General features: G+C 47.1%; 1 protein-coding gene across 2 annotated transcripts in view; it reads left to right on the forward strand.

Moving 5' to 3' along the window:
* LOC149326015 (condensin-2 complex subunit G2-like) overlaps nucleotides 1-24,487 on the forward strand; it is an 88,672-nt gene that overhangs the window by 33,316 nt on the left and 30,869 nt on the right. For both annotated transcript variants that reach the window (XM_089565140.1, XM_089565141.1), the window contains exons 8-16: nucleotides 1,256-1,339; nucleotides 3,210-3,302; nucleotides 7,595-7,717; nucleotides 8,919-9,014; nucleotides 9,085-9,168; nucleotides 15,785-15,934; nucleotides 16,951-17,173; nucleotides 18,479-18,687; nucleotides 23,882-23,956. In XM_089565140.1, coding sequence (XP_089421266.1) covers nucleotides 1,256-1,339; nucleotides 3,210-3,302; nucleotides 7,595-7,717; nucleotides 8,919-9,014; nucleotides 9,085-9,168; nucleotides 15,785-15,934; nucleotides 16,951-17,173; nucleotides 18,479-18,687; nucleotides 23,882-23,956 — 1,137 coding nt within the window. The remainder of the gene's footprint in view (nucleotides 1-1,255; nucleotides 1,340-3,209; nucleotides 3,303-7,594; nucleotides 7,718-8,918; nucleotides 9,015-9,084; nucleotides 9,169-15,784; nucleotides 15,935-16,950; nucleotides 17,174-18,478; nucleotides 18,688-23,881; nucleotides 23,957-24,487) is intronic.

Here is a 24,487-nt window from a genome sequence, read left to right on the forward strand (position 1 = left end):
TTGTCGTTATATTTGGATTATTTTTACAATGGGGAATTGATAAATCTAAAGATTTTATTGTTATAGGGGATATGTCGTTATGTCTGTTACGTTATAAGTGGATTACGCTTTATTGCTGGTGATGAAATAGCCTAGTGATATTTGTTGTACTGCAGCTGTTGCATAGTGGTTTGAGCATCCTCCACGCATGCGGGGGTTTGATCCCCAGTGCCGGCGGGCACCCACTGGTGACGCAGTGGGCACAAGCTTTCCCCTGGCCTGGTGCTCGGCTTATTCAGGGTGAGATGCTTGGGAAATGGGGCCTTTGACCTTACCTTGAGTCGGGGAAAAAACCTTGTGCCATGGCGCTCTTTGGCCACAGATGCCCTTACGCCACAAAAATCCATCATCATAATTACCACCACCACCATCATCATCACATTCGCTTGTTTCCAGCTGGGCACAAGCAGAGTGGGTTTTAAGGCAAAAGGAACTGTCTGAACACTGCTGTAAGGGCCACATTATGATAGTGACAAGAGCTCTCAGGTGCGTACGCTCTGCAGAATCATTCTGCCATGTCTTCAACCACCTGCTCGTCTGCTCAGTGGTGCTGAGCTGCTGAAGGTTTCCTCCTCCCCCACCGTTGTGGTCACACGGAGAGAATTTATACCCCTGTTGCATCTTGAAGGCCCTCGATGAGCGCTGCTACACAGGCAGCTCTGATGGTTATCGAGTCAGTAGCCTGCAGAGTCAGTTCAGAACTCCATTGAAATTTCGAGGGCCTTCAAATGGCGGCAAAGCGCTCACAGCAACGCACCAGGAAATTTGAAAATGATTTTGCAGAAGAATAGACAGAACATCAAAACAACCAGCACCAGCTTCCTCAAAAGTGCATGAATGCTACTACAGCTTGCCCAAGACAACCAACTTCATTTCAAGAATGATTAATACTACTGTGATGAATAAACATTTTGTTTTTAATCATTTCAGGTTAAACTTTTTGGTTGATTGCTAACATACCTTCAAAATTATTGCTGGCAACAGTGGCGCCACACCAGCTTGGTGTGAAATGGTGGAACCTCTCGACAGTGATTGAGTTTGCCTTGTAGCAGTGGCACAACTCCTTGGAGTTAGATGGCAATCGATAGCCTTTGGATATGGCTTTTGATGGGGCTATTAATTTTCAAATTGGGTTATTGCTGCTGTGTATATGCTTCTGTGCCCAATGCTAGCTTGGCTGGTAGCTGAAGATTTTCTTGCTGGTCTGACGTTGCAGGCTGTGGAAGAAGACATGCAGGAAGTAATGTACTGGAGTGTGAATGGAGACCTTTCCGAGGCCCACCACGAAAAGCTGTTCAAGGTGAGTTCTGAATGTCCTCAAGTGTGTTTTATACTCCTGTCAGACTAGCAAATTTAATGTCATTCTAATCGAATGATATTGGTTCCTAATGTCATTAATCGGCTGCTGCACGGAAACATTTAATGTCATTAGTTCGAATGTCATTTGCCATCGAATGAGTTTGGGGAACTCATTCGCATTCGATCTCGAACCCGATTTTAACCCGGCGCGGTAACTCAGTGGTTAAGCCGTTAGGCTGCTGTACCGAAGTACGCGGGTTCGATCCTGGCCGTGACGACCGAATTTCTCCTCCAAAGAAATTCTAGAGGCCCGTGTACTGTGTGATGTCAGCAGTGCACGTTAAAAAACCCCAGGTGGTCGAAATTTCCGGAGCCCTTCACTGCGGCGTCCCTCATAGCCCGAGTTGCTTCGGGACGTTAAACCTCAATAAACCAAAACAAACCAGTATTTTTCAGAATGCAACTCTCATTATATTCAGAACCGTGGCACGGATATCTGTAACGAGATATTTTTTCTTTGCTGCTCGTCAAGATGCAGTGATTTGATTGCTGCACCAATTGCGCCAAACTACGCCAAAATGCAAAGGTGCTACATTATTACATGTAGCAGCTGCTACATTATTACAAAATACGAGTAATCCGTGTCAAGTCTGCGCCAAAACTTGGTGTTTACTTGGAACAAAATCCGCGTGTTATCCTTTGTGAACGTAGGCATGCTGCATATCATGCTGGCTGTGCCCGTTGTCACCCCGCGTAATGAAAACAGAGGAGCGAATAGGATTTGCGCAGGTCATCCCATGCTGTGCAGGGCACGCTGGAAATGCGCATGGCAAAAACATCCGCAAACAGCGTTGGTCTTGACATCCAGGTCCTTGCTCGGCTGAAATGGGGAAACGGGGCAAGTTTGGGAGAACATAGTGTAACTAGACAGTTATAATAAAGAGTAATTACTAACTGACGTCCACCCGAGCGCAGCCATACGGCTACAAAGGAAAGCTAAACAGCTTTCTCAGAAACTTGGCAGTTAGTTCATCCTGGTCCGGGGTTCGAACCCGGGACCACCGCTTCCAGAAAGCTGTTAGCTTTCTTTTGTAGCCGTATGGCTGCGCTCGGGTGGACGTAATGTTTGTTCTTGTGTATTTCTGCATGAGCACCGTGGCATTAAAAAAAGGAGCATACCATTCTGACTGCACGATTAATGTGTAATGAAGTGCTTAAAGGGTCCCTGAAAAGGGTGTTTGAGGTTGGCTATACATACAGTTGCATTATGTAGGCCACCGAGCATTCATGCCACATACAGGACCTCAAAAGCGAGCTGATCATTCACAATGTATTTTTAAAAATTCTCACTTCTACACCTCGGGGGAACTCCAGCATGCGTCGGAGGGGCCGGGTGGGTGGGGCCGGCAGGGGAGCACCAACAAAAGTGACGAGAGGAGAGAGAAAGGCATGAAAACTTTTAACCATAGATAACTCAGCTTCCACAAAATGCATTCAAAAAAATTCTTGCTGGAGGATATTTGTGTAGTAGCGTCCTTTAACATCCTAGGCACACCGCAGCATTATTAGGGCCCCTTTAATGCGTAGCTGCGGCAAGAATGTTTCTGCAAGCCTTGCTGCCTGCTACTACCATTCAAGCAGTGAAAGGACTTTGGTGCAGTGCCTCTCACAAGGGGCAAGGTTTTCTTCCTTAGCCACTCGATATTCTGCACCCATGCCTCTCAACGCCAGTCATCTTTAGCTCTTGGACCTGTGGGGATTTCTCCCTTGTATTTGCCCTGTGTGTAGTGCAGCTAATGGGGCGAGCACAGAAGAGTGCAGTCCGTAATAGGCACCTTGTGGAAGCCTGCTCTTCTGTTTTTTCTCTGCAGTTCCTGAAGGTGCTGCATGCTGCACGCAAGGACAGACCCGTGGCTGTGATGCTGTGCAGATGCTACCTGCCCATTCTGTGGCGGGGCCTCAAGGTGAGAGCTCGGCTGGCTTGTGTTCCCACTTTTGCGAGGGCAAGTGTGGCCTGGCTATTCATTGTCCCCCCCTGTATTGAGTGTGCAGCACAGGTTGGTTTTTCACTTTGAGATTTAAATCTTGCGTGAATGTCGCAAGAGGAGGCGAGCGTAATAGTGAAAGCTGTGAAAACGGGTTGATAGGTGTCCTGTTGTCCATGGATGGCAACAGCCAGAGTGGTGCCCAGTGAGTAGTACCATGCTAGCACACAGGTCCAGGGAGACGCATAGATGAGAAGGGAACCATATCCAACATGTGGAGGTGAGCGCTCTGCAGACTGTACGTTTCAAGGCCTGTTTGTGTTTAGAAGGCCTAATCAGTGAACTGCCGGAGCCGTATCTGGTAGTTGCATATTTTAACGCTCGTTCCCCATTTTGGGGAAGGGAACGCTGCCACTCTAGGGGCCAACAAATGATTGAAGATTTCATCCTCACAAATAGTGTATGTCTTTCAAATATGGAAGAGGCCACATACTGCTCCCCTACCTCGGGGAGAATGAGCTGATGAGATTTGTCTTTTAGTTCACCTTCTGTTTTTGGCAACTTCAACTGGGATGTTCTCGACAACCCATATGGCTGCGGTCACCTCCCTGTACTAATCAGTTTCACTTCTCCACCAGAAATCATCCCAACACAAGGAAGCTTCATTTAGCAGCGTGGCAATTTTTTACATCAAAAGCCATTTTAGAAGAAATAGTTTTGGAAAATTTCAGCATCGATCAGATAAATGAAAAGTTCACGAATTGTATCATAACTTCTGCACACTTAGCGATTCTTCAATCTTCAGGAGCAGTGCGACAAAATCACAAAGTGTGGTGGACACAGGGGAGCGAAAAGGCAGCAAAATAAAGCTTGGGGTATATTTCGCGGTGCCCCACACAGGAGAACCTCGTACATTTTAAAAAGGCAAGAGTGAAAGCTCGGTACGTCTGTCACAGTGCCTCCTGGCACGGTTATGTTTCATATATAAATAGTCAGATAACATCAAAGACAGTGTGGGACCAGGTTCAGAAATCAGATGGCAGCTTCTCACCGTTCACAGATCCTCTTCTGATAACACCTGGAACACAAACACTTCGCGGCAGTTCCCAGTTCGTCTCACTGTACGCAGTAAGTTTTGAAATACAAAAATATAGCCGAAAAAAAAAAGACTTCCAACAAGTGGAGGTGCGAACCAAGAATAAAACAAGTTAATTACTCTCAAAGAAATCAATAGAGCAGCAAAAAAACTGCCCCAGGGCCCGACCAGATACACTATGAAATGCTTGCCCATCTTTCCCAGCCTGGCGTAGAGGCACTCTTAAATTTCATTAACAGAATATTCATAGAAGGAAAAGTACCTAAGGAGTGGAAGAGAGCCGATGTAGGGCCATTCCTGAAACCTGGAAAACCACCAACTTCCCCTAGTAGCTATAGGCCAGTAGCACTTACAAGCTGGCTCGCCCAGTCTTTTGAAAGTGTCCTGAATATAAGACTTAATTTTTGTCGCAAACTTCTTGACATCCTTCAATGTGGTTTTAGAAAGGCATGCTCAACAACTGGCCATCTATTTCGTCTCAAAAACACAATCAGAGAAGCTTTATTTATACACCAACAGCACTGTCTTGCCTTGCTCTTCGGCATGGAGAGAGCATATGATGCAACGTGGAGGTTTGAGGACCTGCGTGTCCATGGCAGGATGTTGTGCTGCCTGAATGACTTCCTTTCCAACCGTTCTTTTCATGTACGCCTGGGCGCAAGTCTCTCAAGGAACTACATTCAGGAAAATGAAGTACCTCGGGGATGTATATTAAGCACGACCTTATTTATGACAAAAATGGATTCCATAACTAAAGTAAACTAATCTTGAAGTTCATCTTGTATTCAGTCTGTGTTAATGACCTTCAAATAGCCTGCACATCCTCAGACGTAGCAGAGAGACAGATACAAGTGAATGGGCAGATAAAGATGGGTTTCAGTTTTTTTACGCTAAAGTCGGTAGCTGTTTTGTTCTCGCTTAGATGAGGACTGCACACTGATCCCACCCCCATCCAAAGCTGCCGTGAGATCATCAGTAGTGTGCAGTAGTTGTGTAACCGTGGATAGGCCATGTCGAAAACCATGCTGTCCCTCAGAAAAGCAATTATTATTTTCCAGAAAACTGCTTATGTACTTAATTAAAAATGAAGTGTTCCATCACCTTGCTAACGGTGCATGGGAGTGTAACGGGCCTATAGTTAAATGACATTGTTGAGGATTTTGCGGGGTCGCAGCGGAGCACCAGAGCAAGAAGACCAGCGTGGCAGGCTTCTAGTGGCAGGTTCCTGACACCGGGTCAGGAACCTTTTCAGGCAAAGTGGGGCTGGTGGCAACCGCCATGCTTGTTACTGCTGTCACCGGGTTGGCCTTCTCGTCCTGCTCCTGATGACAATTAGTGCTCTGCGGACCTTCTGAGGGGCTGGGAGTGTGACAAGCAGGCTTGGTCGTTGTCGAGGGCTCTTTAGCATCAGCGGGCGGCGGCTTCAACCTCGCAGCAGAGGCCTGCAGAGCTGTTGGCGGTAGTGACGAGGTAGATGGAGATGCCGGAAGCCTCGGCACGGCTGAGAGTCGTCCTTAGCTGCAGGAGGCTCTGGCCAGAAACGTGGCTAGGAGAGTAGTGGGAGCAGGACGCGAGGCGAAGCTCGAGCGGATCCCACCTGGTGTGGCGTCGAGAGGGATGGCCGGGCTGGAAAGGCTGTGCAGGAGTGGCGGCGAGGGGCTGCTGAGGCGGGCCGGGTTCTGATGAAGGCTGAGTGGGCGCGGGTGAGGCCGGTGCAGGGCCAGAGGCTGGCGGCGGCGAAAACGGGTCCGCTGCGTCGTAGAGCGGCGGCGGAACATAGTAGGCGCCGAAGTCAGCCAAGACGGCCGCACGCAGCTCATCGTATGGCCGGCAGCCGAAGGCAGAGTAGGTGAGGCGACGCAGGAGGTTGGGCGGGAGGATGTCGCAAAGGACTGCGTGTTTAAACGGCTGGATGGTGATACTGTTCAGGTACATCGCAGCCTCCAGTTGGGCGAACCACCCGCCGACGCCTGCAGGCCGGAACGCCGGGAGCGGCGGGTCGAAACTTGGGTGCTGCCAGTACGCCATGCTAGGACGCCGCTGGGATAGAAGGCACGGTTCGCCGGGTCACCACTGTTGAGGGTTTTGCGGGGTCGCAGCGGAGCACCAGAGCAAGAAGACCAGCGTGGCAGGCTTCTAGTTCCGAACAGCCCGTGCCGGGCGTGCGCTCCGAGCACGTGCTGTCCACCTTTATTTTCTTCTAGCGCGCTCTGTAACGCCGACCTTAGCGCAGGCGCTTTATAGCGTCGCCGGGTGCTATAACACTAGCCCTGTCTCCAGACTTGTGAATGGGGATGACCTTGGCCATTTTCCTATCATTGGGAATGGTAGCTTTTTTTTTTTCTGGACTCTCGTTGAATATCATGAGCAGATACTTTGAGCACCATTCCGTGTATCTAAATTGAAAGTTGTTGAGTATGTCGTCCGGACTGGCAGACTCTGTCTAAATTTAGCAGTGATGAAAAAATGCCTTGTTCCGTAATGAAGAGGTTCAGCCGCTTGTGTTTGGGGAATGCAGGGCTAAGATTGTCTGCATTTAAAATTACAGCAGCAAAATACGCGTTGAGAGTCTCAGCTGGGTATTGTCGCTTGGCTTGGCATCGTTCAGACTAGGCACTATGCCGTGGCACACTGCGTAGGTTGACCGCTATGGTTGCAACCAATCGCATGCAACGGGGGCACTAGGGGTACCAGAAGAAAAGACTCTGCTCATACATCTGCAAAAACTACAATTTCGGAGTGCTGGAGATGCTGGTTTTGTCATCCATTGCTCAACGACAAAAGCTAATGCAACAGCCGGGTACAAACCAGAGAGAGGTCAAGCATAGTTGCCCCGTTTTGCCCTCTTTACATCTTCTCCTCCAGAGAGGCTACACAGCCGCGCCTCTTAGTGTGAACAATTTGTGGTGCAACACATCCACATTCGAATGAATGGGCTGTATTTTACATCGACTCCAATGGAGTGTGGTCGGACCAAGTTGCACAGTTGGAGTTGCCCCAAAATTCGAATGAACGAGGTTTGAATTAACGCACTTTCTCTGCATTCGGAAATTCTCGAATATGTACCGGATATCAAACATATTCGATTCATATTCGAAATTTTGAATGTTCACTCACCCCTACTTTTTGTGTGTGTGTGTGTAATGTGTCCCTTGCTTCTTTTCTCGTGATGCAGGCTCTCCACTTCAGGGTGCGCCACAATGCAGCCAAAATCTTTTTTGACTCCTTCCCACTTCTGGAGAACACTCAGATTGTTCGGCGGGAAGATGAACTGGTGGCACACTATCAAACGATGCATGTGAGTTCCTCCCTAGCCCACTCTTCAAAAACCTTGCTTTGCAAAGACTTCTTTCTGGTTATGCTTCTTCTTCTTCCTGTCCTCGGTGGTGTAGAAGTTCACTCTCGTGCCCCGCCGCGGTGGCTCAGTGGTTTCGGTGCTTGGCTGCTGACCCGAAAGACGCGGGTGCGATAACGGCCGCGGCGGCTGAATTTCAATGGAGGCGAAATACCAGAGGCCCGTGTACTGTGCGATGTCAGTGCACATTAAAGAACCCCAGGTGGTCGAAATTTCCGGAGCCCTCCACTACGACGTCCCTCATAGCCTGAGTCGCTCTGGGACGTGAAACCCCAATAAACCAAACGAAACCATTTCGGGAGAGCAGGAATGCAAGAAACACCTGTTTGCAGAGTGTTTGGTGCACATCTAAGCATTGGAAAGGTTAATCCAGATGCTTCTACTGCAGAATTGTTCGCAGCACAGAGTGGTTGCTCTATGGTGAATACAAGGGGGGGTACTGCGCACAAAAAGACAAGGACAAGAAGATAACACAACAAGCGCAGAGTGGTTGCTCTATCATTTAAAGTGCAGTGTGTAAAAACCATATGATCTTGCGTAAGGGTGGCAGTGGTGGCTGGGCCGGACTCCATTCTGGACTGGATAATTGAAGAATAAATACTCTTTGTTGATGGGTGGCACCTGGAAAATATAAGTTTGTACGATATTTATGGGAACACAGAGCTCAGTAACTGCAGACTCCCGTTAAGGGCAATTCTTGGATGAGGTTTTCCGCAGGATTCAGTTTGAAAAAATTTCTGCGGTCTTTGGTTGGGACCATTTTCCGCTGTGACTGCGAGCCGTGGCGACCCTTTGAAATGTTACTCACAGATGTCGAGGAGAGAGTGATGAAATGTGCTCTTGCCAGTGCTGTGTTGGCTTGAACAGTTGCGTGTTTTCAACTGATATCGGTGGCAGAAATGAGGAGAAGGGTATTCTTTGCTACGGAAGAGAGAAAAAGAATAAAAAAAAAAGAAACCAATGCCACTTTTCAACATGAGCTTGTTTCATGGCAGCACACCATATCTTCTCACTGCAGGGCAGTGTTTCTGGCTGTTTTGATGCGACACATATTTGGACACACCTAGCATGCTGACATCTTTTGTTTGTTTGTTTGTTTGTTTTGTAACCGGTGCAAGTCTGTATTATCTTTTCTGTTCTGCAGAGCCTTCTGGCTGACCCATGTCCAGAGGTGCGAGTGATGGCAGTCAAAGGCGTGTTCAGAGTGTTCACTGATTTCTTTGAAATGATTTCCCTTTACGTGAGTAATGCCTTGTTTGGTCACTTGTGGTGGTGTTCCAGCGCAATATCGTGTGGCTTTATTCTTACAGGAACGACAGGAGCTCGCAAACGACTTGATGAGAAAAAGTGCTGTGGACATGAACTGTGTTGAATCAAGAGTTCAGGTTAATAAGGTGAGATGGTGATGTGAAGTCGAAGGGGACTGTCAAATTGTGTGGAGTTTGTCACGGCTTGTTGAACTCGTGCCGTTGACAGGACCAAAGGGGAATGAGCGAGATTCTGGGTGCCTTTTAAAAGCGCCCTCTACTTGACTCGGGTTTAACGTGAAAGGTTGATGGAACGCGACAGAAGAGTTCTTTTTTGTGTCCAAATTATATTGCTTGAGACTTAATGGTGCACTCTGCGAATCGCTGGATCACAATTAGGCTGCATGTATCTTTTCCAAGATGTGTAGAAAGATGGCGATGGAATTTTTTTTTTTTGCTAATATTGTCTTCCATAGTATTGCTAATGTTTTCCTTTCTTTTTTTTTAATGAGAGGCATTTCATGAACAGATTGCCTCGGGAGGCTGGAAAAGAGCCTGACGTGGCTATGTGCCACCCTGGCAGCATTCGCAGCAACATAATCTGACATCATTCCGATGTCATTCAGACACAGTATAGTCAAAAATAGTTGTAACAATCAACCGTCTATTTGCGATGTCTAACTGCCAGGCGGAATGGGTACCTGTAGGGGAAATATTACACATTAAACACTGTTTTTTACAGTGGAACAGCGGTTTTGCACTAAATGAAATTAAAGTAGCAGCAGGGCACCAGGCTGATATAAAAGGATGGAGTAAGCAGTAATTATAAATGACTTAGCGCAACGGGGACACAACAAAGACTATTTATTTGTAGTCTATATATATTTCGTATATATATTTCTATATTTCGTATGCTATATATTTCGTATGCTGTCTCTTGATTAAACAGTTGGAGTAAGCGCCCGTGTTGTCTTTCTTGTGTTGTGTCCCCGTTGCACTAAAAGTAATTTATTATGTCTGAAAACCAACTAGCCCAGCAGTTAACCCTCTTCATCATCATCATTTATTTACCCTTAAGGGCCCCAGGGGGCATTACATAAGGGGGGGGGGGGTCGAACAGTAATCAAGTCACAAAGAACAAAGTTGGAACATAAACTTAGACACATGTAGATACAGCTGTGAACACTTCAAAATAAAAACAAGCGAGTAAGTAGGTAAACACAAGAAAAAGAAAGAAAAAAAAAGAAAAGAAAAAGAAAAAGGGCCTTCAACGGGAATCATTTGGGGAATAAATCAATTAACATCTGTTTAAATTTTAGGGAATTAACTTCATTCACAACACTGTCAGGAAGGACATTCCACTCGGCTATGGCCGCTGGCAAGAACGAGGAATTGAACGCATTGGTTGAACCATGAATGCGTTGAATACTACGGCAATTAAACAAACGTCGCGATGATCTTAAAGGGGGCAAAATTAGGCTCTCACGCAGTTGGGGAAAATTATAATAAAGTTTATGAAATAGACAGAGCCTTGCTATCTTACGACGGGATGCCAAGGAAGGTAAACCAACGGAGGATTTGATATTAGTAACACTCGACCAAGAATCATAATTTGATGTTATGAACCGAGCAGCTCGATTTTGAATGGCCTCTAACATATGTGCTAAATACTCTTGATGGGGATTCCAAATGCTCGATGCATATTCAAGTTTAGTGCGGATGAAAGTTTCGTATGCGATTAGTCTAACCTTAGGGGGAGAAAATGTGAGCGATCGTCTGATGAATCCTAGTGATTTAGAAACGCTAGCAGCCAGGGACGTAATGTGCTTCGACCAGTTAAGATTACTTGTTATTTCTATGCTGAGGTATCTGTAGGATTCAACTTCAGATAGCGCGGTCCTGTTTAGCGAGTATGAAAAGTGCAGGTTAGATCGTTTACGGGACACGTGCATAAACTTGCATTTAGTTTCATTCAATTTCATGAGCCAGGTAGAGCACCAACTTTGTATCAAGTTCAGGTCGTCCTGCAGCAATGACTGGTCGTTCGTAGTGCTAACACGGCGGTAAAGAACGCAATCATCTGCGAACAAACGGATGGATGATGAAATGCCAGCAGGAAGGTCATTGATAAAGACAAGAAACAGGAGCGGCCCAAGAACTGAGCCCTGAGGCACTCCGGAGGTAACTTATGTAACGGTAGAAGGATGGTTGTCGATGACGGTGTATTGCGAACGATTAGTTAGGAAACTGCGAATCCATGATAATATCAGCGGGTGCAGTAACCCTCTTAAGCAGTAATTTCTGAGCTCGCAAACTCTGAAAGAAATATTGCTTTTTGCTTGTTTCTTAAATTGTGTTGAAGAGGCTTTATTCTGCAGGAGGCTCTGCATATTGGGGTATTTTATTTAGGAGTTCTGGAATTGGTGATGTTAACCTCTGTAGACCATAATTTGTACGTGATTTGGCCTTAACCATCACATTCTGTGTTAGTTCATATGGGGTCTGCTTAACAGGATATTTTTCTTCAAATGACGTTCAGTTTATTTTCTGCCTGTGTAGGGTTAAGTTTAAATACAGTTGACGACCAATTTTTCGGACTCTCTAGGGACCGCGAAAACGACCGAAAAATCGGGCAGTTCTGAAAATCAAATTTCACCGAAAAAATCACGAACTTATTAGCAGTATGCCAGAGAAAGCGGCTAATTGTATTGCACACATTCTAAGGCTCCTCATGACTATATTTCGCCGCGCGACATACCATATAAACGCATATAAGGGCGGCACTTTTTTTTTCCAGATTCGAGGGCCAATTTTTGGGGTGCGGCCCATACACGCGATGTGTGAAAAAAAATTTTTTTTAAGTAAAAACACACCAACCAGGGAATGAGTGGCATTTACTCTATGTTCTGTCGTCAATCGCAGAGTCTTCAGACTCTGAGCTGGTGCTGTGCTTTGGTGCACGCTCATCCCGAAAGAAGCCGCTCAGCATGTCCGCTGTCAACGCGTAGCCGTTGTTCCGAAATTCCATCACATAGAAGAGCAGCTCTTCTTCCGGGAAACTCGCACGGCTTGCCTCGGAAAGCGCGCTTTTTGCAGCCTGTGCTTCTCTTTTGGTTGCACCTTCACCGGACGCACTTCTCGGCCACGACAAATTTCCTGCCCGCCGCACGCTTACCGTGTTTGAGAGCAAACTCCCAGCCGTATAGCTTAAGGTGCTTGCCCATCGCGCTAAAACTGCGAAGCTCGGCGGCAGCACGCGAAAGCCACAATCGCAACTATTACGGTGAACGCGCTAACACACCACAAAAGGCTGGAGCCGGCGATACTGATGTGATTAACGGAAAATCGCGGCAAAGAAAAAAGTTGATGATGATGATCACGGCCTCGGGCGCCATCCATGACGGCACTTGGAAGCTCCTGTGTGCACGTGTGGCCTCCGCGAACGGCGCGCACCATGGCCGCTGCGATCTGCTCCGGCGGCGCGCCCAAAGCGCACTTCAATCACGATTAAACGCTCCGCGATCGTATTCGCAATCCGCATTCGGGACGAAAGACTCGGCACAGATGACGTGAACTCAGACCACGCTTCAAGTTCGTGCGGCGGAAGACATTCCAGAACAGTATGAATTCGAAAACACGCGAGCACTATGTGCCGACTCGCGCACAATTTCAGCGTCGCAAGTTAAGAGGCTCCCTTTAAGCTTGAATTTCTTTTTGTTTGATCAAGTTTTCGATCTCTCTTGCAGTTTGAGTTGAGGTTCCACTGTACACATTATATGGCGGCTTGGGTACTAACGGCGAGTGCGAACGAGGTCCGAAAAGTCGAGTGGTCAGTTGCGGTGCGTCCGAAATTTCAAGCGCTCTTACACACTGGCTCTATGGGCCATGTCACGGTGCCACGAAAAAGTCCGAATAATCAAGCATGTCTGAAAAATCAGGCGTCCGAATTTTTGGCCGTCGACTGTAGCTGTTTTAGTGGCAGAATGTTATGGCGGGTGAAGTACGGAAAAATGCTTTCTGTAAAAGGAACATTGCCTGTAGTGCTATAAAGATAACAGTGAGTTTAGGTTTGTCTCGGGTGTGGTTGATCACACCAGAGGAGAGTATGTAAAATGTGAGTGAACACAGTAAATTTGTCGCTTTGCTTTTGGAGGTACCTTAGTGTATTTACCGTCCCAACAGCTTTTCTTAAGACATGGGGTCTCCACAAAATGTTTGAGACTCCTTTATTGTGTATCTACTTGTTGGAGAGATGTCCCATGGAGTTGCAGCGGCAGAAGTTGATAGACAAGCAGCTCCTTTAGCTTTGAATAACAAGTACTTTGTCTTTCGTGTATTTAGTTTATTTGCCTTTAACCACATACTACGGTTTTCTAGCCATAGATTCGCCTCTGTGAATATTTCATATGCATTAACCCCATAGAAGAAAATGTTGGTGTCGTCTGCATATAGGACCACATTTCTATGCCCCAGAATGCTAACAAATCATTTATGTACCGTAAAAATGACACAGAATAGGCCCCTGAGGTACTGCGTATGTTATGGGTTCAGTTTCTGAGTTGACTTTATTGATAACTATGTATTGCGCTCTGCTGCTTAATCAACTTTTTATTAACAACAATGCTATACCACAATACCATAGAATGGAAGTTTGCGCAAATGATTCCTAGTGTAAACAGTTTATTCTCTATATTGTCAAGAATTTCTTCTTTAATTCGCACAAGAGCTGTTTCCGTCAATTTATTCGTATAAACTCCGAATTGCTCCTTTGCGATTGTATCATGAACATTTAAAAACCCTGTTATTCTTTGTTAATGATATGCTCAGCTATTTTTGAAGATGCAGACTGAACAGAGGTTGGAAAATTGCAGCGCAGCAGTAACAAGGAGCGCTTGTGTTTGCGTCCTTCTCGTCTCGTCCTTCCCAATGGGCATTGAACGTCCTTTGGACGTCCTGAAGACATCCTGAATGTCCCCAGGACGTCCAGGGGAGGTTCAATGTCCATTGGGTTGTTACTGGTGCGCTGCAATTTTCCAGTATGCAGTACCAACTAGCCAGTCACTATGTTTTGAGCAGAACAGAGATTGGTCTATGGTTATTTACTAAATCAACTGAATGAAGTGGATGAAGTTTTTCACTTGGAGGGACGTTTGGGAGGACGCTGTCACAGAGGCAGCAGTGAGGTGACGAAAGTGGTGAAGCACACTTCCAGCGCCTGCTGTGGAAGAAAATGAACGCCACCGAAGGCAGGAGCATTATTGCTTGTAGGAATCTTAACAGAAATGGGGAAACCTCACAGTCTGTGACGTCATCATTGAGCTTCTGTGCACTCTCCTGTGAGGAGAAGCTTTAATCGGTGTTTACATCACCATTCTGAATGCTGACATCAGTGGTGGAACTGCTGCGCCAATTGCGCCAAACTGCGCCAAATGGGAAATCCTGCTACATGCTGCTACAAAATCGGTTTTTTTGCCTACTTTTGCGCCACGCCTGCGCCGAAATATCTCTGAATAACTCCAATAACTCTGCCGAGAACGAAACCGAAACTCATTTCCGTGAAACCAAAACTGATGTCTGCCGGCAACACTTCCGGCAACGCATCTGCCGGCAGCCACATCGCCATCGCTGCTTTGCAACCGAAGGTGAACAAAGGGACCGCTGTCAGCGCACTGCCTGTGTGAATTAATTAATTAATTAATTAATTAAAGGATTAATCAGAGTGGTGAAAGGATCGCGGAAGCGTCAGCTGCAACGGTTGGAGGCGGATGCAGGAGAAGAGAACCGTGCAAAACAAGCGAAACAAGACTGTGATGTAAAGGACTAAGACACCCAGAAAAGAGGTCAGAATGAAGAGAAGGTACAAGAAGAGATCAGACTGACCAGGAATATGATCACCAATGCTGAGCTGCTTTTCACAAAAGATGTCAAGTCTAAACATTTTGCAGACGTTGAGAGTGGACAAGCCCTTCTGAAGAATGGACAGGAAAAGCTCGCAGCGGCACTGTCTAAGCTGGAGTGATCAAGAAAAGGCAAGAAATAGTACCTGAAAGTTTGTTTTAAGAACGGTATCATTTTTTATAGTTCTGTTGAGCATCTCGTTATGTCGCTCTTCTGAATAAAACGGCAGTGTTTTTAGGAGAACCTCTTGTTTTGCTTATTTTCGGCTCTTTTTAAGGAACCAAGCACTTTAAACTGCATTTGGGATTGAAGCTTGCTCTTGCATGGCTGTGGTTGCTAAAAAGGTCTGAGCAAATGCCTGTTCCAGAAATACAACAAAGCTTCTTTATTTAAAATAACTGTTTTTTGGCATGAAATTTTGGTACGAAGCTTTTTTTTTTTTTGTGCTACAAAAGCTCGAATTCTGCTACAAAATGCCATTTTTCCTGCTACAAAACTTGCTGCTATAAACTGCGATTTCTTCTGCTACAAAAGCTGCTACAAGAAGCCAGTTGCCAGTTCCACCACTGTGACATAGATCTTGATCACTTCTGCGCTCTTTGTAGCGAGTATTGCTTCATATATCTCTAATGAATGATGTATCACCTGCTGGGAAACCCTGATGTGACTACAACCCCATTTGTGTTTGTTTGTATGTTTGTTCTTTTTATTGTTATGCATGTTCCCATCATCGCCGTTGTAAACCCATATGTGCCCCCCCTTATGTAATGCCTTCGGGCCTTTAAGGGAACAATAAATGAAATGAAATGAAAAGAACATGGGGTGCTTTACCTGCAACCTTCGTAGGTTCGAATCTCTGTTTCAGGGACTGGAATACATGGTCCGCAATCCATTGACCCACAACCTGCTGAAGGTTCTGATTGGGAAGAACAAGGACTCCTTGGAGGACGCCTATTCTGTTCAGCTGTCCTATGTCTCCCTCTTGTTGAAAGCACGCCAGATACCCGGATTCAAGGTACTCTGCCCAGCAGTTGTTGGGCCCTGTTTCTCCCTAAAGCATTGAGTATTTTTTTTTTTCGACTACTTAATGTTACTGAATTGGAATTATTATTACAAGTTGGAATTTGTTAGTAGTGGTGTTGCCCTGTTACAACAAAGTAGACTTCAAGTGGAAGTGCATTTGATACTCACCTAGAGAGTAGGCGCATGACTTGAAGCTGAAAAATGGGTGATGGGTGGAAAATGGGTGAGAGGTGAGCATGGAATTCAAAATATGACATATTTGCATAGTGATGAGTAGCATCTGGTAGAAAAAAGGGGTGTGCGAATATTTCAATACTTTGCAAAGAGAATTCACTGTTCGATTTGATTCGCACCGCATTTTCCCTATTTGAATTATTTGAACCTCTTGAACGCTCACAAATTACAAAATTCCTGTTCATCTGAACTCATAGCCAAACATGGACCAACATATTCTAGCTTTTATTTCGTTCTGTTGAATTATCCTCCAAATAAATGTTTGCTGTAGTGAAGTTTTACTGCATGAAACATTTATGCTTATGTTAGTCTTGAGTTTCACGTCCAGTTTTGCTTATTTCTTGTTCCCTTGCTGCTGCTGCTGTGCAAGCCAACAAGGAGTTACCATATCTACTCGCATAATTTGCACACTGTTTTCTCTTACAATTAAGGCTTCAAAAAGGGGATGCCCAAATTATGCTGAGATTTCGTGAACACGTCCTAGAAACTTCTGCCCCGCCGCAGTGGCTCAGTGGTTGCGGTGCTCGGCTGCTGACTCCAAAGACGCGGGTTCGATCCCGGCCGTGGCGGCTGAGTTTCGATGGAGGCGAAATTCTAGAGGCCCGTGTGCTGTGCGATGTCAGTGCACGTCGAAGAACCCCAGGTGGTCGACATTTCCGGAGCCCTGCACTACGGCGTCCCTCATAGCCTGAGTCGCTTCGGGACGTTAAACCCCAACAGACCGTATCTACTTTGTGTGACATTGAGCAGTGGTCGGAATGGTGTGCGTTTCAGTTCTGGGATGTGGCGGAGCCGCACGAGCTGCTGCCCCTGTTGGCGGAGGGCAAGCCGGAGCTGTCGCTGAAGGCGGCCACCCTGTTGCGCAACTGCTACTTCAACCCGGAGGCCGACCAGCGGCAGAACCTGGAGCGCTGCCTGCTGCTGCACTCCCTCAGCCCGGCCGCCTTCCGCACCTTCTACGACTGCCTGACCGAGATTGCGCCTTTGCTGCCCATCGGTGCGTATTGTTCACAGAGGTCTGTTTATTTGGTACTTGTTTTTTTATTGGAAATACCTGCAGCGCCTGTAGGCATTGTTGCAGGGGGGGGGGGGGGGGGATACATAACAGAAGAATAGGCCAGAAAAAAAGGAAGCAAGGCATGACACAGCTAGTACAAAATGAATGAATATGAAGAAACAACAAGGCATGACGAGAAAGTACAAAAGAAACCAACTGCACACTCTCACATCCGACAGCAGCACGCGGAACATAGGTTCGGAACGGCACTCAACAATTTCATGGGGCAGGCGATTCCAGTCATGAATGGTATAGATGGAAAAAATGCATTTTGATAAGTGTTAGTTTTGCATTTAATTTCTTTAATCTTCCATCCGTGGTCAAGTCTCTTTGACCTGAAATGCGGTGCAAGCAAATAACTATCTTTATCAATTTTTATTTTTCGGTGAAAGATTTTGCGCAGCATTTCTAAACGAGAGTTCGTACGGCGTTTCCATAGCAGCATAGGAACCCGCGATAGCAGCAGCAAACGCCTTTTGCAGCGAACGATGCGGCGTCATGATCGTGGCTGACCGCGTGCTTCCGTCGGCGGCTGATGAGTGGAAGGATGGACGACGACACTCGCAAAGAAAAAAAAAGTTCTTCGCTCGTCCGTCCGAAGTCATAGCCTTTCATGGGCGTTGGCTGGGACCGCACTGACAGAACTTATCCGTATTTCTGAATTAACAGGGCTCGAAATAACGAGTATTTGCAAGTTTCGGAGGTTGCGCAGAAAAGAGGGTAGGCAGCCACCACCGCGGGCTGCCAACCCTTACCCTCCGGTGCCACCGGCCGCCGCACTTTAACCACTCTTCCATGGGTTTATTATCTGGTTCCATCTTCTGTCCCCGTTTAGGACGTGTGCAGCATCTGACTATGCGGAGATGCTTCTTCTTTTTTTTTTTTTTGGCCACGTGCTGTGTGCCAAGCCACCCAGACGCGGCGGTGCGTAGTTCGAATTATCCGTAGCGGAACCGACCTGCTTTCGAATTAACGGGCTTTTTATACACAGATCTGTATGGAGCTTGTCCGGACCAAGTGGTGCAGTTCGAATTATCGAGTTTCGAATTAACGAGCTTTCACTGTATAGCTTTCCTCTGTAGCCGCATGGCTGCGCTCGGGTGGACGTCAGTAATTACTCCCTTATTACACTAGGTGTTATTAGGGAAGGGTTGTTGTGGCCAGCAAGATTAAGTCCCATTTTTCTTTCTGGTCCTCGTGCTCAGTCAGCCCAGCATTGTGCGTCGTCCCCCTTTTGCGTTGCAGTCCGGTTCTTGGTGACCATCTGCCAGGTGCTGCGGAGGAACTGTCTGCTCCTCCGCAAGGGGGCCTCGTCCAAGGAGAATGTGTCTCCGGGCTGTGTGCCGGCGGATGGGAGCAACACCGTCATGGGGAAGCACTCGGTGCACATTCTGGTGGAGACGGTGGCAATCACGTACAACAGCGTATCTGTACGCAAGGAACTCACCTCCAGTGTAAGTGTCGTGGCCATGATGCACAGAGTGGCTCCATTTTGTACAGCTATTATGCATGCCATCTGTATCCACTGTGCAGTTTTATTTCAGTATAACACTAGGCTTAACTTTTTACAGGGCAGAGATAATTTTAGTGCTTTGCTTCCGCTGATCCGGATCATGAGAGGGAAGTAACTAGAATAAGAATGGGGTGGAGCGCATATGGCAGGTACTCTCAGGTCATGAATGGCAATTTACCGATATCCCTCAGGAGAAAAGTCTACGACAGCTGTATCTTAATACAGTGGAACCTCGATTATACGTCCCCCGGTCATGCGACGACCCGCATTTTACGACGAATTTGTGCGGTCCCGGCAAAACCCCCATAGAGACAATGCATTAAAAACCTCGGTTATACGACGCAATTTTAGGACCCCGCTTCGTACGACGGCTGGCTCGTACCGTCCGTCAAAAAAGGTCGTCAGCAAACGCAGGCCGGGATGTGCCGTATTTTCGCGATTCTAAGCACCCCCCTATTTTCGGAAAAAAAATTCTGAAAAAAAAAAAAGACTGCATGCGAATCTAAGCACCCCCGTTTTTGCGCGGAAGAGAGCGTTGCCGAGGCCGCCAAGTGCACTTGCTCTCTTTTTCGTCGAGCCTGTGCAGTCGGAGTCCCAAGGAGGCGCGGCCTGCGTGTTGTTGTTGCGACTGAGAGAAGGATGAAAAGGAAAGCGCACGGGCCCGCCTACTGGCGTGAGCCAAGCCACCACCGCTGCTGAGAGGAGAGTTAAAAGATCAGAGGAAAGATAAAGAGAAAAGATAAGACGCGCGTCGGTCGCAGCAACAGATGCGTCCGCAGGAGCCGACGCTGATGAAAAAACAGATAAGCGGGCGAGGCCGCGCTCGCCCAAGCGAGGACAGCGGCGTCCACGGCGCTTTTTGTAATGGAAGTAATGGATGCTTGTGCCCCACGATAAAACTTCCGACGAAGAGGAAGTGGACAACGATGCAGAGGTTTGCGCTCCCATTCCTAGTTACGCGGACGTGTTGCAGAGCGTCGACAACATCCGGCGCTTTGCTTGCGCGCGCGACGATGTTGGCGACCTACTGCCGGACGTGGCAGCCCTTGAAAGAAAGTTGATGCGCCGAGGTTGGGCAAAGGTGCAAAAAAAAAAAAATTACCGATTTTTTTTAAACGGTAATAAAGATTTTTTTGCAAATCTGTTTCAAATAAATGCTGGGTTTTGCCTTTTTTAATCTGATTGGCGTACTTGCCGCGGGCTTGAAGCCGGTCAACAGTTTTCGGCGCAAGGCCAAGCGCCACTGGCCGCATTCTTTGATTTTTGATTATACGACACCCGGATTATACGACGGTTTCGCGCGGTCCCCTGAACGTCGTATAATCGAGGTTCCACTGTAGTACTCACCTATGGGGCAGAAACGTGGAGGCTAACAAAGAGGGCTCAGCTTAAGTTAAGAACAACGAAGCGAGCTATGGAAAAAAAAGCGATAGGTGTAATGTTAAGAGATCGAAAGCGGGCGGAGTGGGTGAGGGAACAAACGCTGGTTAATGACATCCTAGTTGAAATCAAGAGGAAGAAATGGGCTTGGGCAGGGCATGTAATGCGAAGGCAAGATAACCGCTGGTCCTTAAGGGTAACGGAGTGGATTCCAAGAGAAGGCAAGCGTAGCAGGGTGCGGCATAAAGTTAGGGGGGCGGATGAGATTAAGAAATTTGCGGGGACACGGTGGCCGCAACTGGCGAAGGACAGGGTTAATTGGAGAGACATGGGAGAGGCCTCTGCCCTGCAGTGGGCGTAGTCAGGCTGATGATGATGATGCTTGAAGCTGTGTTTATCTGTTCTCTAGTTTAGCAGCTTTGAATTAAAGTTGACTAATTCCCTTTCCTTTGAGGCCGCAAGTTTTTGTTTGGCCTATCCAAAGTTTATATGTAATGTACTGTGCAAGATAAAAAAGCCCATTTCAGACATCAGCCTATATCTTGTCCATTTCCTAATTGCAGTTGAAGACAGAGGCTATTTTATTTTTACTTAAGGATGAAATCATGAAAAGCAAAGGCTGGTGATTTGTGTTGTGTGCATCAAATGGAGAATGTGGTAGTTTGCCCCTCTGATTGCTTTAAAAACATCGTGGGCCACATGAAATTTAAAAAATATTTGGAATTTCAAATAGAATATGTTGGTTATTCAGTTCCTATTAGATTTCTTGATATAACGGAGCAGTGGAATACTTGGGACTGTTGTAAATCCAAACGTGGCAAAACTACAATACCTGGGGACAAATTACTGAACGCTCTCAGTCTGAACAGTCTCAAAGCCCCGCTCCTATTGGTCCACCCTGGTCACAGTCGGTGTGGTCAGGCTGACCAATAGGAGTGAGACATCGGGACTGATTTGAGACCGTCATCAGATAGTGTTCTGTAATGCGGCCAGTGGGCAACTCATCCTTGTCAGAGTTTAGAATGCCTGGAAAACAGTACAAACGCATCCTCTTTCTTCCCCGTTGTCTATCGCGTCCATTCAGCGCGGTTGGACCTCAGGTGAAATTTCTCGGGGGGGGGGGGGGGGGGGGGGGGGGCTTTCTCGCATGCTTGCCGCACGGGATGAGAACAAAATGGCTGGCCACTCACCCCAACCATCTCATGGAGAAGAATGTTGGAGAGGCTGTTATGTCACATACCTTGGAAGTTGGCCGGTGCACATGCACAGCAGGTGACTGTGCGTCTGAGGATGCAGACCATGTCACTGCGCCATACTCCCCCTGTAGTCCTTGAACACGCTACTTCCTCTTCTAAGCCTTCCTGCCGCACATGGTTTTTCGTTTGATCCATCCATGGGATCCTGGACGTGCGCAGAGGGGTGGGGGCACAAATTTTGTTCCCTGCCACCCAGGAGACATGAAAGGTATTACGATAGTGCCTATACTCCGTTTCATACATAGCAGGCAACGCTGCGGAGGCTGCTGAAGTAGTGCGTCCGCAAAACCGTATTACTCCGCCACATACCGTATTTACTCGCATAATAGGCGCACTTTTTTTCCAGAAAATCCGGCTCAAAGTTCGAGGTGCGCCTATTACGCGGGGTAAAATTTCCGGAAATTTTTCGACTCTCAAAATTGAACACACCGAGTAAACGAACTCGTGTACGGGCTGCACCCCGTTTTCCCGAAGAAAATATTTAAAAAAAAAAGATCCGTGTAAGGGCCGCACTGAAACTCCACGACCCACGCGGGAATAGCCTTCGGAATGCACGCGCCGCGCGGCAGGTCGGAAAATACGACGTGGCCGAGAAGTGCGGCAGTCCCTGAAAACTGTGTGCGGCTGTTCTACGCGATGTCGTTGTACGTGCTGTGGGTCCGCAGCAGGACTAGTAGTCAGTTCAGCAAAAACTTTGTTAAAATAAAGGTTGGGGAGCAGGGGGTGGCGAGGTGTCGGCTTGCAATCGTGTAAATACAGTATTGATCACAGTGCCAAGTTCGGGGTGCGCCTTTTATGCGCGGAAATAAAAAAAACCTGATTTTTCGCACCCAAACTAGGGGTGCGCCTATTATGCGAGTGCGCCTATTATGCGAGTAAATACGGTATCATTCGTTCTTCTCAAAACTCCGGTCATTGTTTGGACGAGTACAGAGAGCGGTATAAAAAGATGTGGTAGCATTGAAAATCACGGTCAAAGCTGTGAGGCGCTCAGTGTTCGGCTCCCTGGCCATAATTTTCACGGAGAGTGAACTACTTTTTGGGCGCAGATCTAGTAGAAGCGATTCGCCCTACCAACCGCGTATCATACCGCCACGTGTACTTTTTGCTTCTCGAAATCTCGACGAGTCGCAGGACAAAAGTGTGGCAAGAGGTAAAACGTGTCCAGGAGGTGCCAGTCACTGCACTTAAGATTTGTCTCTACAAAATATGTTTGTGTTCGTTTTGTTTGTATGGCGAGCTACTTTTTGCGTGCAGACTTAGCCTGTGCAAACAGGCGCGCGCTAGCTTTGGCAGCATTGCCTGCTATGTGTGAAACGGAGTATGGTTATAATAAGGCAGCATTGACGAGGAGGCAAGAGCTGCCCCGTTATTTCGATGCACTCGAGAGGTGCTTGCTTCATCAGCCTGACACGCTTCTCCCGAGGCCTTTTCAGGCCACTGAACTGGCTGCAATGGGGCCATTAGTTTTTGCCGATTTATCTGATGCTTTGCAAATGGCACAGTTCCTAATTGTAGCTTCAACTTTATTCTCCATTCCGGGCCTCAAGTACTGTTCTCCGAGCTGTTGTTACAACATGTGGATGCAAAGGATGCGACATCATGAACAAACAGGCACGACCCATCCAGCGTGAAACAGTAGCCCATCTAGCACTGACAGTTCTTCTTTGATGGGGGAAAAAAGAAAAATTGTACTTTTCCGGCTAAGCAGCTGTTTTCTGGTCATTTGGACGTAACATACCGTATTGTGCTACCTTGTGTAGCAGCAAATCATCTACTTCTTCCTTCACAGGTTCATTCTCGGTAGGTGTCAAGGGTAACTGAGAAAGCCAGAAGGCTTTTTTTTTTACGTGCTGGTAGGGCTGAAGTTAGGTGAGCAACCTGGCCATACATGGGAAAGAGTGCCAAAAGTGCTCAGCTTCACAGCACTATACCATCATTGGCTGCTGAAGGTCCAGGCACGAGCGCAAACTGTCAGAAGCGTTGTTAGTCAAAAAGAATGGATGTGCTAGCATATCATCACTGACAAAGAGTGGCAGTTTTTGTCTGGGTTGTAAGGACTTTGATAATTGTCGCATGCATGTGCACTTGTGCAAGCGAGTGGCTTTAAATATGTGGTTGAACCAATGATAAAGCAGTTGTAAGTCCTTTTCCCCTGGCTCTGCTCACTTGAACATGTGCACCCAGCAGCTTTGCGCTTATGGTAATGTGAGCTTCGTTTTGTGGGGCCTTGGGTGTTGTCACATGTGCAGTATCTCAGCCAAGTTGCATGGTTTTGTGCAGACTGCCATTACTGCTTGGTGTGCCTGAGTTCTCATATTCCCCGCCAGCATGGGTGATGGGCAGCTCACGGCTAGCTTGTCTCTCATAGGGGCAGTCCCTAAGCTAAACTTTGGCAGTATAGTTTCATGGCAGTACCCATCTTTGCTGCCCCCTAGTTTGATTGGTGTACCTTTATTCAAGCACTGCATTTATTCTGTTCTTTGCATTTCCCCCAAGGAGCTCAAGACAGACTGGAAGCTCCTTGTGGCTGTCATGAAGAAGGCCATGAATGAAATACTGCAGCTGACTGATGTAAGTATTTGCAGTCTCTCTATTTGGGTGATGGCAGTCTCGCTGAAAATGCCTTCTCTACACTCGGCAGCCACCACAATTTTTGATTAAAACTTGGACCGAATTTAGCATTCTGTTGTAAAATAAAATAGTGGCTGATGAATGAAGGGTGGCGCTTTTATTGTTTTGGTGTTTCTTGGCAGGCAGAGGTGCAAAATTTTTAACATTTTTGCAAGTGATGTAAAAAAAGAACATTATGCAGTGTCCATTTAAAGAGCAGCATATTGCTGTACATTGTACAGTGGTGCAGTTCTGCCTACAAGCGATAATATGAGACTGTATCTGAGCCATAGTCGTGTCATGTCTGCACCCTCGCACGTCACGATGCCAGACAGTGCGCCACGTCAGTCAGTTTGCATGGGACAGTCGCAGAGATGGAGAGCTAACCCATGGGGAGACGCCTCCTCCCTCCGCCCCTGTACTTCGTTTGCTTGCATGGGTGGCGTTGTCCAAGCAGCGCTGCTGTTGTCCTCTCGTACTGCACGCGCTCTT

Source organism: Amblyomma mixtum, chromosome 10, assembly GCF_055824585.1.
Source record: "Amblyomma mixtum isolate Tamu chromosome 10, ASM5582458v1, whole genome shotgun sequence".
In the NCBI taxonomy this organism is placed as follows: Eukaryota; Metazoa; Arthropoda; class Arachnida; order Ixodida; family Ixodidae; genus Amblyomma; species Amblyomma mixtum.